At 45.9% G+C, this 17144-nt stretch overlaps 1 protein-coding gene across 1 annotated transcript in view; it reads right to left on the bottom strand.

The window, feature by feature from the left end:
- The window catches only part of MATN2 (matrilin 2), a 94440-nt gene that overhangs the window by 22258 nt on the left and 55038 nt on the right, over positions 1-17144 (bottom strand). Inside the window, exons 9-11 of the mRNA XM_066578381.1 lie at positions 10984-11106; positions 6394-6516; positions 1280-1402 (exon numbers count right to left, since the gene is read on the bottom strand). Of these exons, the coding sequence (XP_066434478.1) occupies positions 1280-1402; positions 6394-6516; positions 10984-11106 (369 nt within the window). The remainder of the gene's footprint in view (positions 1-1279; positions 1403-6393; positions 6517-10983; positions 11107-17144) is intronic.

Genomic DNA, 17144 nt, shown 5'->3' with positions numbered 1-17144 from the left:
TTCACACAGCCAAGCACGATATTGGGCGTGAAACTTGGCCTGACATTGGACTCGTACACGTGCGATGTCAAAAACGCCTCCCAACCATTCAGTACAGTTGCATCGGCAAGTGTTTCCCATTGTTTTCAATGGGAAACCTCGCATTGCACTCGCATGCACTGTGTTCCAGCCCCATTGAAAACAATGGGTGATGCATTCCAAGGGAACGCCAAAGATAGGTCATGTTACGATTTTTCCGACATTGCTCATGTATTTGACCCCATTCAAAAGGATAGGATTCATATCTGTGCGAGATTTGTGCGACTCGCAAAGCAGAAATCTACCGCGATTTTCTCGGCCGTGTGAAAGCAGCCATAGTGTTATATACTAGTTTCAGGGGTTTCAGTGAACTTCTGGTTTCACTCAAACTAATTTAGGCCTCTTTCACACGGGGGTGGCGATTATCGGCCTGCTCGCATCACGGACGAAAAATGCACAAACGAGAGAAAGCTGCGACCAAGTCACGGATAAATCTTGTGTTTTCTCGCCCATTCAGTCCGCCTGGGGGAAAGAGTGTAGCAATGCTTAACTCCCTCCCCATCACCCCCCTCCTTTTGCCGGCTGACGGCAGCAATAGAAGCTCCCATAGATAGAGGACAAAAGATAGGGCAAGACCTATCGGCCGCCAGCTCCCCTAGAAGCCTATGGGAGCTGCTGGCAAAGGGAGGGGGAAGGAGGTGGGAGGGAGTTTAGCAGCACGAGGTGCTGCTAAAGTCCTTCCTCCCCCCTCCGTCCCACTCCCCTTGCTGGCAGTTCCCGTAGGCTTCTAGGGGGGCTGCCGGCTGATCGCGGCCAAAAGATAGGGCAGGACCTATCTATACCAGCCGCACGTAAAAGCAGCCGGTCGGAATCCGTAGCCTATATGCTATCTTTTCCCACACTGAGTTTGTGCAACAAGTGAAAAAATATCGTGCGATTTTATTTCCCGTGTGAAACCACCTTTAACTCCTTTAGTGGCACGCCTGGAAAATCTCCAGGACTTGCTCCTCTGACCATGCAATTAAACTCCGGAAGATTTCTGTGGACAGCTCTGCTGCTGAAATGTGCAGAGCACTGAGCTGTCCTCTGAAATCTTACTGCATACTCAGCGCAGCAAGCCCTGGAGATTTCCCTGGCATGACATGGTAATAATAAACCTGCCACTGAAAGGGTTAAGCAGACATGTCATGATCAGTAATAGGTCCTTTTAAAAGCATTTTTGCAGTCTGTAAAAACCTAAAACACCACTACTATTACTTACTTTTGCATCTCTTCCCATCATCTGCTAAGATGTAGCCTTCAAAGCATTTGCAAATATAGGACTCCTCATTATTTACACACAGATGCTCACATCCGTGCTCAGTGGATTTGCAGACGTCTTTACCTGGGAATGAAAGGATATGTGGTTACCTAAATAGGCAGCGGTAAATAGTACTAGAGGTATTATTTTAGTGAGGACTGTGCATGCTTCATTTCTCCTGTGGTGGCGCTGTAGGAAAATCGAACAGCTGCTGTCAGGTTACTCCACAAATTCCAGCTACTTACTGGGGCTCACAGCAGTGGAGCAACCCGCCATCAGCCTATCATTAAAGGGGTTGTCCCGCGCCGAAACGGGTTTTTTTTTTTTCAACAGCTCCCCCGTTCGGCGCGAGACAAACCCGATGCAGGGGTTTAAAAAAAAAACCGGATAGTACTTACCCGAATCCCCGCGCTCCGGTGACTTCTTACTTACCTTGCGAAGATGGCCGCCGGGATCTTCACCCTCGGTGGACCGCAGGTCTTCTGTGCGGTCCATTGCCGATTCCAGCCTCCTGATTGGCTGGAATCGGCACACGTGACGGGGCGGAGCTACGAGGAGCAGCTCTCCAGCACGAGCAGCCCCATTCAACATGGAGAAGGCCGGACTGCGCAAGCGCGTCTATCCGGCGATTAGACGCTGAAAATTAGACGGCACCATGGAGACGGGGACGCTAGCAACGGAGCAGGTAAGTGAATAACTTCTGTATGGCTCATAATTAATGCACAATGTACATTACAAAGTGCATTAATATGGCCATACAGAAGTGTATACCCCAACTTTGTTTCGCGGGACAACCCCTTTAATGACCTTCCAACAAACAAGGATTGTACAAAGTGGAGAGCATCTCAAGTGACACTCCAAGCACATTGTAACTAATAAAGTGAAGCTACTACAGTTATGTAAAATACCTGGACTGTTTGTCATGTTACTATAGGTATTTAACCCCTTAGTCAAGAAAGGTGTCATGTCTCCCTAAGGAGAGCACCCAAAAAGTGTGTGGAGACATGCAGGGGGGGAGTGGGTCAGGGGATGGTATAGTTTCTTCCCAAGGAGAGCACCCAAAAGGGGTGTGGGGACACCTAGAAAGTGAGTGAGGAGACTTATAAGCCCATGCTAGCTTCTCTGGGTAATTTATGCAAATAAGGAAGATGGAAAAAAACCTCTGCAGCATCACCTATTGGATGGCAGAATTCCTTTGAATCAATGTGACTTTCTAACAAGTCTTAACAGTGATTGGGAATAGGAAACCAAGCCAGGAAACCATGATTATTGCTCAAAATTCGTTCAAACGACCGGGCACTTTTCATTTGAACGATGATTTTAAGGTAAACTTTAAATCCATTGTTCAGCTACTGGAGATAAAGCAGTTTACAGGCTGTTTTCTCCGCGGGGAGTTGGCAGTTAACATTATATTCCACCGCACCTGCGCCGAGAACAATGCAGCTGTGCGCATAGTTTGGTGTGTGATTACTCACAAGCTGGGCTCTGCAAACAGCATGTTGAGGCCCATTTACATGCAAATGAAGAGCATGAAGTGGCAATGGTCATCAGTGGCCATTAACACTTTATGCAAAAAGATCGCTAAAACTTTCATCCGTTTGAAAGATTAGCTTTGCGTGTAAATGGGCCTTTAGGCAGGTTTGTGGCACAATTTGTGCCAGAAAACCATTGAATGTTGCTGGTAAATCTGCTCTATTCAGTTAAAATGTTGAAACTGAAAGCAAATAATGAATAGACGGAGCATTGATTGCAGCTGGAGGCACATTGGAACTCACTGTTCCCAGATTCTTTGAAACTTATTTATGTCCTTAACCCCGAGCAGGGCTTGGTTGACACTTGATTGAGTGCATCTACCAATTGACACCTATGCAGAGAGAGGTAATTAAGACAAACTGTAAAAGTCCCTTTACACGGGATGACTGTCAGGCACATCAGTGCCCGACAGCCATCCCACGGACCGCCGCCTGATAATTGCTTCTGTGCTTACGCAGCAGCGATAGTTGTTTAAGTGAATAGAAGCAGAGCGGCTGGGGATCATTCCGCTTGGTTGCCCGCCTCCATTCACAGTAAACGGTAGTTGCTCAAACATTACGTTCTGACTAGAGATGAGCGAGTATACTCGCTAAGCACATTACTCGAGCGAGTAGTGCCTTAGCCGAGTATCTCCCCGCTCGTCTCTAAAGATTCGGGGGCCGGCGGGGGGCGGGGAGCGGCAGGGGGGAGGAACGGAGGGGAGATCTCTCTCTCCCTCTCTCCCCCCCCCCCGCTCCTCCCCACTCCCTGCCACAACTCACCTGTCACCCGCGCCGGCCCCCGAATCTTTAGAGACGAGCGGGGAGATACTTGGCTAAGGCACTACTTGCTTGAATAATGTGCCTTAGCGAGTATACTCGCTCATATCTAGTCCCTACAGTTGCTTGGTCTTTAACTTTGCTAAAAACTAAGCAACTCCGACAAGTGAGCGATTTCTCACTCAGTGCCCTGTTGGCGGGCGCTTGTACATTGGACAACTATCGCCCGAATTTGCTGTTTCTAGCGAGAATTCGGCCAATAATCACCTAGTGTAAAGTACCCTTAACAGTGAACACAGCTTTTCCAAAATACACTTCTGCTACACGTACGACCAATGCCTGATGAGCTTTTCTTTAGTGTTTCTTTGTTCTACCGGATGACTAAGCTCCTTGTACACTTTTAATGGGCTTTATACACATCAAAATGCCACTGCCTGCACTGAAGTCCCCTCATTACCATGCACACTCTAAGATACCAGTAATGTTGAACGGAGCTGAAAAATGGAAAAAAAAACATACTAATGAATGGGCGTTGAAAGTTCTGCAAATTAAGTTGCACATCAAACTAGAAAGAAAATGTAATGGACCTTGAAATCTGCTTTGTGTGTCTGAAACAGAAGTGATCTCCTAGGCTCGCTCTCTGCAGATTGTAATGGGCTTTCTACATTTCTATAGTTTAACTCTGTATTTAATCAACAGTAATACTAAAATTTAATGATCAGTGGCGAATGAAGAAGTGAGGGACGCCGGAGCAAAGGCAGGTCCACGATTATGCTGCCATATTTTGCCACCCAGAAGGGTCTGGTGCTCGTTTACCCTTCTCTGACACTTGGGGCAATGGGGTGGGGTGGGGCGGGGAGGGAAAAAAAGCACCAGTTTGGAAACTCAGTCTTCTGGGATGGGCCTACCTGAAGAGAGATGACTGAAGTGTCTGAGGTGCTCATCATCTCCATCATCTGGTAAAAGCATCTTAAGAATTCCCGGTTACACAAGTGCTTAGGCAATAAGGCAATAACCAATGTGCTGGCAAATGAGCGGAGGACAGCCACATGTTTGCAGGAAACTTTAATCAACTCGACAGCCGTCTGGTGGTCACAGATTTTGCAGGTCACATGATACATGGCAGTTAGCAACCGGTGGTGGCGACCAACTCTCACAAAGACGGTTTCTTGAGACTTTCCGTATCTCCGCGGGTTCTCCAATGCCAAACTGTGGCCACCCTACACAATGACTCTCAATCTGTGATATGCCACTCTCTCACTTCCTACGTCGCACTCTACACTTCCGCTCCTATGTGGAGTTTTTATATCCATCTCTGAATGCCCTTTTTAGCACTAACACCCAATGCTGCGCCCCTTTGAGGTGGCATGCCACCACCACCATTAACATGGCCGTAAATTGTGTCATTACCCATAAAGTCTATGATGCAACATAACTAAGTACTGTTATAATCTAGGGGCTGTTCACACTAGGATTTAGGGCTCCTACTCACGAGCGTATGCGTTTTTGCACACCCCTTAGCTCAACATATTTGTGCTATGAATGAGTTTTTTTTTTACGTTTTACGGTACTTTTTCTGCTCGCAGGGCAGGTTTTTTGCACAATCATGCCTCGATTTAAATGGCTATTTAGCCTAATGAGTTCCAGATGTGTTCTTCTTCCTGTAGAATAGTGCATATTGTGCATACATCTGCGCACCCCCATAGACGTCTGCGCAAATGTGCACAGAAGTAGATGCTGCATGCAAAAAAGGAACGAACTCATTGAAATCAATGGCTTTTATTTCCTCTGTATTGTGTGCGCAAATTTTGTGCACGTAAATACGCCTTAAGCATCTGTGAATTGTATACGTTTTTATACAAAAAAGTGGAAAAATGCATAACTTCGTGTACCCACAGGCTAGTTCAAAAATACATACTGTTGACTGTGCTTAACCTCCTATATATTTGCCAACTTTTCTGTGGGATGGAAAAGCATAGTCTACTACACTTTCCTGTAAACACAAATGTGTGTGGAAATATATACTTTTTTTTAATATTACAGTCAACGGAAAACGTATGGAAACTCATGGCAGTATGTTTCCATATGTTTAACGAATATGTTTTTTTGATATCAAATGCCTTCAGGAAAAAAAGAATGTTAAACTACAAAACTTTATTAAGAAAAAAGTTTACAGTAAAAAACATAGTTTTTTTAAATGTAGAAATAGACACAAACGTATGGAAATGTATGGCTATCAGTAACCAGTAAATACATTTTAAAAACCTACCGGTGTTTATAAAATGCCATATCTTTGTATACATTTTTTCATATACGTTTAACATATATATTAAATGTACATGAAAATCCGAATGTGAACAGCCCCTAACACAAGTAGCCCTGTATACAGTTCCTGTGGATGGGGGGTCCTGTACAATGTCCAAATAACAGTAGCAAAGGCAATGGGACCACCCAGGCCTGCGCCCACATGGTCTAGCTCTATGGTATGCACGCCTACTACAGCCGCAACACCAGGAATTCTATACTAACCACCATGAAGAACACGGACAAAGGAGCGTATGAGTTCTACCATCTAGGATTACGCCACAACTTGCCTCCGTCTACGTGAATACTTGTGGTCCAGTTTTACACTTCAGAGCCTCCTGCCAAGAGCCTACAAATAATGATGTTAACAGCTCATCTGCTACGAGGGTCCGTGCGTGTAAAGACTCAACGAAGAGCAAACACTTAGTAATTATTTATCGGTCTATGTACTACAGTATGTCAAGAATAGCAGACTCTTACTCTGGCAGGATGTCTTGTCATCCCGAAGAAAATATCCTTCGAAGCACTGACACATGTAAGACCCTTCCGCATTAACACACAAGTGCTCACAGCCATGCTGATTCAAAGCACAGTGGTCCACAGCTGCAATGAGAAAGAACAAGGATAGATTAGACAAACCAAGGCAGAACACAGTTTACTATATAACATAAGGCAGTGTTCCCAACTCCAAGGCACCCCAACAGGTCATGTTTTCAGGATATCCTATAATAACAACACCTGTGACTCAGAGGTGTAACTTAAAGCTTCTGGGCTCCAATGGAAAACCTGTAACAGGGACCCCAACTATAATGCTTTATTAATAGTACTGGGCTCCCTATATGGAGAAGACAGGACTAATAAGCCCTATAGGACTCCTGGGCTCGGGTGCAATCCTCTGCATTCCCTATAGTTACACCCCTACCTATGGCAATGTCTGAGGCACTGGCAATAATTACATCACCTGTGTAATACTGAAGAAATCCAGAAAACATGACCTGTTGGGGTGCCTTGAGGACTGGAATTTATTAATAAATGGTTCTTTTCTATTTCATTAATTTTTAACTCTTTGGTGTCCCCTGTCCCCCGCACTAGTGTTCTACTTCTCCACTGGTCTCGGCTGCTCTGTCCCCAGCGGCATGTAGTGAAGGAGAAGCTGGGTGTGTATGTTACCATCCAACGAACACAACTGAGTGCATTGGGTCCTGTGGAGAGTAAACATTTGTGAAGGGGAAAAGCTGTCTGCAACATAAAACAGCTTCTCCTTAATAGCGCCGGGGACAGAGCCGCCGAAACTGGCAGAGAAGAATAACACCAGTGCGAGGGGACAAAGCAGGGGGCATGGGAGGTCAAAGAGTTAAAAATGAATAAAATAGAAGACAAAAACTTATTAATAAAGTGTTATAATGAGAACAGCTGTGTCTGCAGCTGCACTATAGGGAACAGTGCAGGCACAGCTGGAGCGCCCTCTACTGCCTCTACTACCAAGCCGGTAGGTAAGTATAGTTTTCCTTAGCAACGTATTCTCCTAGCTGCATAGCACAAGAAAGGCTTTGAACAAAAAAAATGTACAGAAAAGGCTAATAAAACGTACAGAAAAAATGCTTAATTCACCTATTCTGTACATTAATAAAAATGTAAATGACAGTTACACTCTAAGGCAGTGGTGGCGAACCTATGGCAGGCGTGCCAGAGGCGGCACGCAGAGCCCTCCCTACTGGCATGCTTCGCCATTGCCACTCACCACTAGTGAATACTGGCAAGGGCCGCGGCTCCCCTGCTGGTATTCACTCACTGCGCAGCTAGCTGTGCTGATCCCGGCGCACACTGTGATGTCAGTGTGCAGCCGGGATCCTCCTCCCCCTCCCCCGATGTCTCCTCTTAGGTTCCATGAGAGCAGGGGGAGGAAGCGTCCGGCAGCACACTGACGTCACAGTGTGTCCCGGGATCATCGCCGAGCAGCAGAGGAGCTGAGCTTCCAGGAGGAGGAGGAGGAGGGGATAAGTATGTCGGTCTTGGGGGGGGGGGGGGGGCGCTGTGGGATGTCACTAACATACTGGGGGCCACTTTGGGGTCTCACTATTACACTTGGGGGCCGCTGTGGGGTGTCACTATTACATTGGGGGCCGCTGTGGGTTCTCACTATTACACTGGGGGCCGCTGTGGGGTCTCACTATTACATTGGGGGCCGCTGTGGGGTCTCACTATTACATTGGGGGCTGCTGTGGGTCTCACTATTACACTGGCGGCCGCTGTGGGGTCTCACTATTATACTGGGGCTGCTGTGGGTCTCACTATTATACTGGGGGCCGCTGTGGGGTCTCACTAATATACTGAGGGCCACTGTGGGGTCTCACTAATAAACTGGGGGCCGCTGTGGGGTCTCACTAATAAACTGGGGGCCGCTGTAGGGGGGGTTTACTCTACTATCGCTGGGGTGGGGGGGGGGTCACTATTATCGCTAGGGTATGTTTACATGTGGGGAAATGGGCAGGGCTGTTTCAAAATTGACAGGGTGCAGATTCTGACTGCTTTTTGGATGCGGAAATGCTACAGAATTTTCCACATAAATTTCCGCTGAAGACATTCTGCAGTATTTCCACATCCAAACAGCAGTCAAAATCTGCAAGCTGTCTATTTTGAAGCGGCCCTGTCCTTTTTAGAAGGATGTGGGTAAAATCATATGTCGTGATAAGCCCCGCCCCCTGACATCACTTTGTGATATATAATTGGGTTTTGGGTTGCAGTTTGGGCACTCGGTCTCTAAAAGGTTCGCCATCACTGCTCTAAGGAGATATATACCGTAAAGGGAGCGAATGAACTTGTTGTGCACCTACGAGGTTAAAACATTTGTTTCTGAAGACTAAAGACAATGGCGCATCCCGTTGGCCAGTAGAGCAAAGTGTGATTGTTGTCAGTAAGAGAAACCAAGTAATCTTGTAGATATGATACCTTTTAATGGCTAACAAAAATACATGATGTTACAGCAAGCTTCCGAACCTACGCTATGACATCATGTATTTTTGTTAGCTATTAAAAGGTATCCTATCTACAAGATGACTTGGTTTCTCTTACTGAGAACAATCACATTGTGATATTGTTTGGAACTGTGGAGACGGGCTCCACTGACCAACATAAAGCTTGAGGCGCACCCCGTTTTGTGACTGGATTTATATGGGTTCTCCCACTTCTAGCTATTGATGACACATTGAGTAGAATGGTTCTATTCCCCGGGCATTGCAAATATACACAAAAATACGCCTTTGTAAAACCGCTCCTATGTGAGAGAAATTAAATGCAGCATGTCCTATTTTGGTGCATATTACATGCGTAATACCCCAATTATGGGCTATGGGGGTATAAATACGCAGCAAATGCGCATGATACATGCATATATAAACTTAGGGCTTCGACAGACAAGTGTGTAACGTAACAGTCCCAAATACATACGTGGTGTAGAGCAGCAACTGAGGTGCAAGTAAAAGAGGATGGTGGTACTCACATCCAATCCTTCTATTCTCTTCATTATGCGCATTGCGAATTTACTGTGCGCGTAATCACGGCGTATCACGCTCATCTGTTTAAGCCCCTATACTGCGTATAAGCGCATAATACGCAGCCGCTATGTGCCTTTATGAGTGAGCTCCAAGGTTTACTACTGGTGGGATGACTGTAGGGCGCAGAAGCAGTTGTCCCAACAACTATCCCTCCTGTTGTTCAGTGACTGCAGGCGGAGCGCGTTAGAGATCTCTTCCAGCCGCCTCCATTCACTATGAGCAGGCAGTGGCTCATAGGTGAGTAACTGCCTGTTTACACGGAGCAAGAAGTCGCCCGCTAGTCACTTTGTCTCAATGAGTTCAAACAAAGTGACTAATGAGTGATTTCTCGCTCAATATCCTGTCGGGTCGCATGTTTACACAGGACATTTATTGCTGAAAACCGCTTGTTTGAGTGATTTTTCATCCAATACTTGCTGTGTAAAGCCACCATATTGGGCTCGTTCACACAAGCGTAAATACGTGTGCAATTTTTGTGCGCATAACACACAGTGAATAGGACTCATTGATGTCAAGGGGTTCGTTCACTTGAGCGTATATTTTCACGTGATGTGCCATCTCATGAAACAATACACAGCGTGTCCCATCTTGATGCGAATAGCACACAGTAGAAGCCCATAGAAATTAATAGATATGCGCAAATCCGCACGAAATATGCAGGAAACCTACATATTCTCTGCGTATTTACGTATAAAATCAAAGCGATTTCATGTGTTTGTATTTATACGAGCAAAAGAACTGCCCATGGCAGAAATACGCAAGGCAACTGCATATTTCGGCTCGTGAATATGCTGCATATTCGTTCAAACAAACGAAAGTGAACGATAAACTTCAGTCTACATGTGAAGCAACGACTGAATGGCGAATGAGAATCATTCGCTCTTTCTCGTCGCTCAGTTTAAGCAGGCGTAAAAATCATCATTGGCTCGTTTAGTTATCGTTTCGCTTAAACATCGTCCGTTCAGTCCCTATCATTTACTAATACAGTGAAGGTGAAAGAATGAATGATTCTGGGCGATTTCTCGTTTAAACGTCTTCGAGCGCACAAGCGAACTCTGATGTCATTTACTCATTCAAACGATAAATCGGCTCATCTAAAAAAAACTTAAAAAACAATATTAGTGCAGTTATAGGGTGTCAAACTGTATTTTTGGCGCTAGGCCCCATGAGCCTTTTGGTACGCCTCTTCCCGGACTCCTGGAATGGATGGTGCCAGGGGCGTAACTATAGAGGATGCAGGGGATGCAGTTGCACCCGGGCCCAGGAGCCTTAGGGGGCCCATAAGGCCTCTCTTCTCCATATAGGGAGCCCTGTACTATGAATAAAGCATTATAGTTTGGGGCCCTGCTACAGGTTTTGCATTGGGGCCCAGGAGCTTCAAGTTACGCCTCTGGATGGTGCATAAATGCTACCCGAATGTCTCCTTGCAGTCAGCTTGGATTTTCTGCAGTAAGTGTCATTGTGTCACAAAAGTAACAGGATAATATGCTTGGAGTATAATAGGAGATTTTCTTACGTCTACAAGTCTTCTTATCTTCACTCAAGACAAACCCTTCATAGCACTGGCACGTATAGGACTCGTCTGTGTTGGTGCAGACATGCTGGCAGCCGTGGTTAGATTCAGAGCAATGATCCACTTCTATAAATACATGAAAGGATCGGCTGTATTATAGCATTTTCACAGTTTGATACTCAGAAATAATTATCATCATTACTTTGACCAAATGATCAATTGATAAAAAACACAAATGGCGAAAACAGCTCCTGTGAGGCTATAGAAATAAAACCCTAATCACTTACAAGCATACTATCAGGGCTGTACATGCCCCCTCACTGTGTGCAGACTATAGAACACCCATATACATTGCAGGGAGAATGTGTCCGTGCAGCGACTATGTCAATATGTGACATCACCGCAGCTGTGACACCCCTTCATTGCAATTGTATAGACAGCCAGAATAGTGGGCCATGGAAAGACCTGAGAGCCACTGCAATGTTTACTGGTAATGGAGCTCAGGACAGTAGGCTCCACATGGAGGGAGGGAATATTTAGACTAGATAAAAAAAATGAAAAAAAAAACGGAAAAACACCTTTAAAAGGAACCTGTGCCCTGTCTAAGGCACAAAAAACCAAAGGCCCTTTTATACGCAAAGATAATCTTTCAAACGACTGAAAGATTGAATGATTTAGTGACTTTTTTTGGATAAAGTGTTAATGGCCATTAACACTTTATCATCTTCATTTGCATAGAAAAGGGTCTCTAGGAGCTGCTTGCAGAGCCCAGCCTGTGATTAATCACATGCCCAGTTGTGCACACAGCTGCATTGTTCTCCTTGTGGCTACCAGTAGGCTACAATGTTATCTGCCGACTCCCTGCGGAAATAACAGCCTCAGATGTTGTTCAAAGTCGCCAGTCCAGCCATTACAAATTATTTGCAGGCCTTAAGCAGCTATCAGTGAGGTGAGGGGATTCCTTCACACTGTGCCAGACAGGGAGTGTGCACAAATATACAAGCTATTCTCTGTGGCTTTCTGTTCTCAAATACCGTGCTTTCCAGGGATTACAGCCTATTTAATTTATGGTGCTTTTTTGTTAATGTAATTAGAGATGAGCGAACGTACTCGTAATGAGTACTTACGCACCCGAGTACCGCCATTTTCGAGTACTTCAGTACTCGCGCGTAAAGATTCGGGGGGCGCCGGGGGGCAGGGAGAGGCGCGGCGGTGCAGGGGGGTAGCAGCGGGGAACAGGGGGGAGCCCTCTCTCTCTCCCTCTCCCCCCCACTCCCCGCCGCAACCCCCCGCGCCGCCACGGCGCCCCCCGAATTTTTTCGCCCGAGTCCGAAAGTACTCGAAAATCGCGGTACTCGGGTGAAAAAGGGGCGGGGCCAAGCACGTTCGCTCATCTCTAAATGTAATACAAAAAGAAACCCAAACAGGGAAACAGCAAATACACACAGTGCATGTCAGTGAACTCAGATGTCCTTCAAAACCGACCACTACAAATTATTTGCAGTCTTACGCAGCTAGCAGTGGTTTTCTTCAAATTACAAAGTTAGCTGATAAGTTGCATAAAACTACACTAAAAAGTAAACAAAAAAACCATAAAATTAAATAAATAAAAAAGGAAACCTGAAGAAAGCAAGGGGTAGGGGACAAGCCAAGTTGGCACTTCAAGTGGCTCCCACTGAAGCAACAGCTTCGTATTCTGCAGAAGCCCAAGTAGTCCTTATATGTGGTTCTATCTGTGTATTACATCTGCAGAACAGGTCATAGAGAGGATGACATAGCATGCTTCAAGTACCGCCACCTCCTGTTCCTCGCAGTCACAGGCACATAGTAGTCAGTCTGCACCAGTCGGCCATGAGCATTCCTCCTCTACTTCACCCCATGCTAAATCCCCCACACCCTCCAAAGCAGTCCACATGGATCAGTCTGAGGAGCTGTTTGATCATTCCGTGTCATAGATCTCAATGGGACAGTCCAAACAACCAGATGGGGAAGACATTAAACACACTGCTGCCCAACCATTTTTTCCTCCGAGTAGGTCTTCTTGAGGGTGGGTCAGTTCGCGTGGTCCGTCCTCCATAGACAATGTGTACTCAGGGGGATGTGAAAACAGAGGTGCCAGCTCCTGATGCTCACTGTGACATGAAGTTCACTTATGTAATATGCATATTGACTGCGCATTTGTGCAGTCCCATTACTTTTATTGGGCTATTTCAGACATGTAGCGTGTTCTTATATGCATGTAAATATGCACTAAAAAATACAGGTCCGAATGCTCTAGTGCAAATCAATATGGTTTTAGTGCTCCGTATAATGTGCGCAAAAAATATGTGTGACAGAGCCCTTAGTGTCAGCGCTTAAACACATGAGCGCGTTTTTCTTCCCTTATACAGCTGGGATAATCATGGCCGTATAAGGGGACAAAACCACTGATCTCAGTAGGAGTTCACAGGTTTCGTTTTCACAACTGGGATTTCTCAGCCATGAACACATGCTGCGGGAAAAAACAGGCAGCCACTATCGGTATTATTATATGTTGACGCCACAGAAAGCTAGGGGTTTGACAGGAGGAACGCCCCTCTCACACCCCTAGCTCCCGATTGGCAGAAATATTAAAGGTCCTGGAAGGTGGTAATAGTGTCGGTAGTGATGTAAATCATAAAAGCGTCACAGGAAAAAGTAGCATAACCCAGCATAGCCCTCCTGGGTAACCTACAGTCAGTACTGACGGTGTCCTCCCACATTGTATACTGCTGATAATGAGCGCTGGATGACTGATGGAAGCGGAGATGCTGAGCTCTTCAGCGGGGTGAAGATGAGCTGCTCGGAACCTTGGACCGGAGGACCGCTACAACACATCGCCTATTGCTGAGTGGATGACTGTGAGCAGCAGGGTGAAGTGCAGCAGCCTGCTGGGACCGGAGGAAGGGAGAGAGGGAGATAGGCAGGGCCATCGGCGCTTACTGTGAGCAGCGGAGGTCGGTGTCAGGAACATCAGCATGCTCCTAGGACCAGAGGAACACTGCAACAGGTGGCCGATTGCTGGGTGGGTGATTGTGATCAGCAGTGTGAACTGCAGCATGCTGCTGGGACTAGAAGGGGGGTTGCCGGGAGATGCTTACTCTGAGCAGCGGAGGTCAGCGTCTGGAACTTCAGCATCCTCCTAGGACAGGAGGAGTGCTGCACACAGAGTGGGGGAATGCTGCAGGAGATGGCCGATTGCTGGGTGGGTGAATGTGAGCAGCACCCTGAAATGCAGCATGCTGCTGGGAGCAGAGGAACGCAGCTACGCTATCCACTCCTAGGACCACGAGCAGGGAGCTTAGATCTGGGACGACAGCATTCTCATGATCTGGCAGGACCTGCAGGGAAGACATGTCTGCAGCCAATCAGATACAGGGGGCGTCACCCCTCCTGTCAGTCTTCACTCCACCAGTACTTCCTAGTGGCGTCAAGAAACAATAATACCGCCACTATCTTCCTGCCTCTTTTTTCAAACTCCTCTTGGCAGAGTTTGAACTGCCGGCTGTGGTATAATGATATTGATAAAGTGTCACCCAACTGTCCATAACAACTTCCTGCTCTGGATACTGAGAAAGTAGGGTTCCTTGATATTTGTTAATTCCCCCTTCCTTCCTCACATCTGCAGAGGTCTCTGATTTGCATTTGGCCTCTGGATCTCCTTTGTCTAGATGGCAATAAAATTAGCTAGTGACAGGGGAATGCTAATTACCCCCCTGCGAGCAAGGATTGGCACCTCTGGTATTTCTCACGGACACCCTGACTCCGAGAGTCAAATTAATAGGAAAATCTCTTAATAAAGATTATTGGTCATGTGACGGTCCTAGCCTAATATAAGTTATACTTTTGGAATTGGGCGGGCAGCTGATTAAAACACATCCAAACCTATGGAGTTGCGGGTCACAGAAAATACTCAAATGGCGTATCCACATACCTGGGTATAATCTTGGTATCACTGAGTAGATAAAATCATGACTAAAAATATGCCAGGTATATATTCCTGATCAGAGGATCTCCTGCGGAGATATAACCAAGATGGGGAATTATGTTTTTTCCACAGGTATGAACACATTCACCCCATCCCTCTTGGAATGACCTCAGAGGGGGATGGGGAGAGGTGTGTTCTGGGGAAACCTTAAAAAATGGGGGTCAGACAGACCCAATTGTCAGACCTTTGGAGATACACTATGGTGTAAGGACTTTCCTGTTTCTTCCCATGACTCCGCACAATTCAGTACCTTGGGCCAAACATCTTTCTGTTATTTTCTTCCTTGTATATTTTAAGTATTGACTGTTGTGTATATTCGTAAACCTTATCTCCACTGTAACATCTGCATATATTTGTACATATCAATATTTAGCACTGCTAGTCTTTTTTAGAATAAATACGCAATTTATTAGTCAAGCCTCGTCTGTTTTAAAACCAACCATAACTCCGAAAATTGTGTTCATAATTCATAGTTTGGGTTCCAGCTTACCTGTGATATAAAAGCTGGTGGTGGCAGCAAGTGTGTGCGGGTATTGTAGAGTGCTGGATGTGTTTAGACCGGATAAGGGGTGATTTGAGCTTTCATTCTGCATGCGTGCAGAAGCCTGGGAAAGCTGGGTACAAATCCACCTGTATTCTAATGACTCTACGCTTGCAACCCTGCTAGAGTGATTGATCGAAACTCCGCCGTGACAAGCGGTCAAAGCGGCAAGGGTGCTCGGAGTACTCAAACTGTGACAAATCAGCCATAGAGGCGGGATCGGTCAGGGTCCCCCCTCTCTCTCCCTGACACTGACGAGGGAGAAAAAATCTTCCTCATTAAGATACAACTACGCTCCGTACTGCTGAGCGTATTTGCGCATACGGCAGTGTGTTTTCAGCCTCAGATACTACAGGCCACCTTCAGAGGTCATGTGGTTATAATGTTATGACTGGTCAGTGTATATAGAAGAGAGGCCATTTATATCCACTTCTATAGTATTTAGCTTTGTCCATTATATTATTGTGAAGTTATCATAAACTACTATCACACCGCTTACTATTCACCATGTAGCAAAGCGGAGATACAACTTCTACACCCGCTGCCCCACCACCACCTTTGCTTCACCTCTGCGGATATGTATATAGTAAAATATCCGCCCTTGGTCTGCATAACGTCAAGTACCCGTGGAATAACAACCTTTTTCCATGCAGGCTTCCTTTGTTCCTATTCCAAGTGGAACATCAAACCCAACCGTATGCTTTTCCACATAAATAGTAGCGAGCGCGAACTCTCTGTGGGACGTGACTGCAAAGGTTGCATCTAGTACACTGGGAACAAGCTGCTACAAAGAAGGCAAGTTACTTGTATAGGACATTATTAGGGCGGCTTACACATACACTATTCAAAGAATAGAACCCATTGATGGTTCCTTCTTATTTTCTCTTTTGCATGCGCAAAAAAATAGGACCTGCTCTATTTTTCAGCGCATTTGCACACCGAGTGTCCCTATGAAAATCTATGGGAGATGCACAAATGCGTGCTCAATGTGCGCACAAATGCGCAATTCCATTGAAAAGATAACACATCTGGACCTCATTTAGCTAAATAGCCTTTTAAATCAGGGCATATTCATCTGCCGTGCGCAAATATACATGCCCTGCATGCGCAAAATGTACATTAAAATGCGCTAATACACACAGAAATCTACCTTGTTCATAGTGCAAATACGTTGCGCTGAAGTGTGCGTATTTGCACATACGATCGTGTGAAGCGTCCTTCAGGCTTCCTCACATGTCTGTTTGTGCAGGTGTCTGTGCAGGTAACTATGCGCATGCTAAACAGAGAATAGAACCCATTGTTTTAAACTGGTTCGTTCTGAAAAGCGCATTTTGTGCAAGCATTTCTTGTGCGCACAAAAAAAAATTGGTCACTTTCCTGCGTTTTGCATATGGTAGGTGCGAAAATACGCAAGGGGAAGGGTGTGACACTGTACAAAACACAGAAAAAAGAACACGTTTGGACCTTATTAGGCTTTAAATAGCCAAGAAATTCACGGAAATCATGTGTCATGCATGCGTGTGACTGCACGTGCACAAAAAGTACAGTAATATGCAGAGACATGCATGCAATGTGCAGATTATTCACCTCCTCAAACCTCGTTCATGTGCAAATACT

This window comes from Eleutherodactylus coqui, chromosome 9, assembly GCF_035609145.1.
Source record: "Eleutherodactylus coqui strain aEleCoq1 chromosome 9, aEleCoq1.hap1, whole genome shotgun sequence".
Taxonomy (NCBI): domain Eukaryota; kingdom Metazoa; phylum Chordata; class Amphibia; order Anura; family Eleutherodactylidae; genus Eleutherodactylus; species Eleutherodactylus coqui.
Note: the sequence above shows the minus strand (reverse complement) of the source record. Positions and strands in the feature narration are given on the sequence as shown.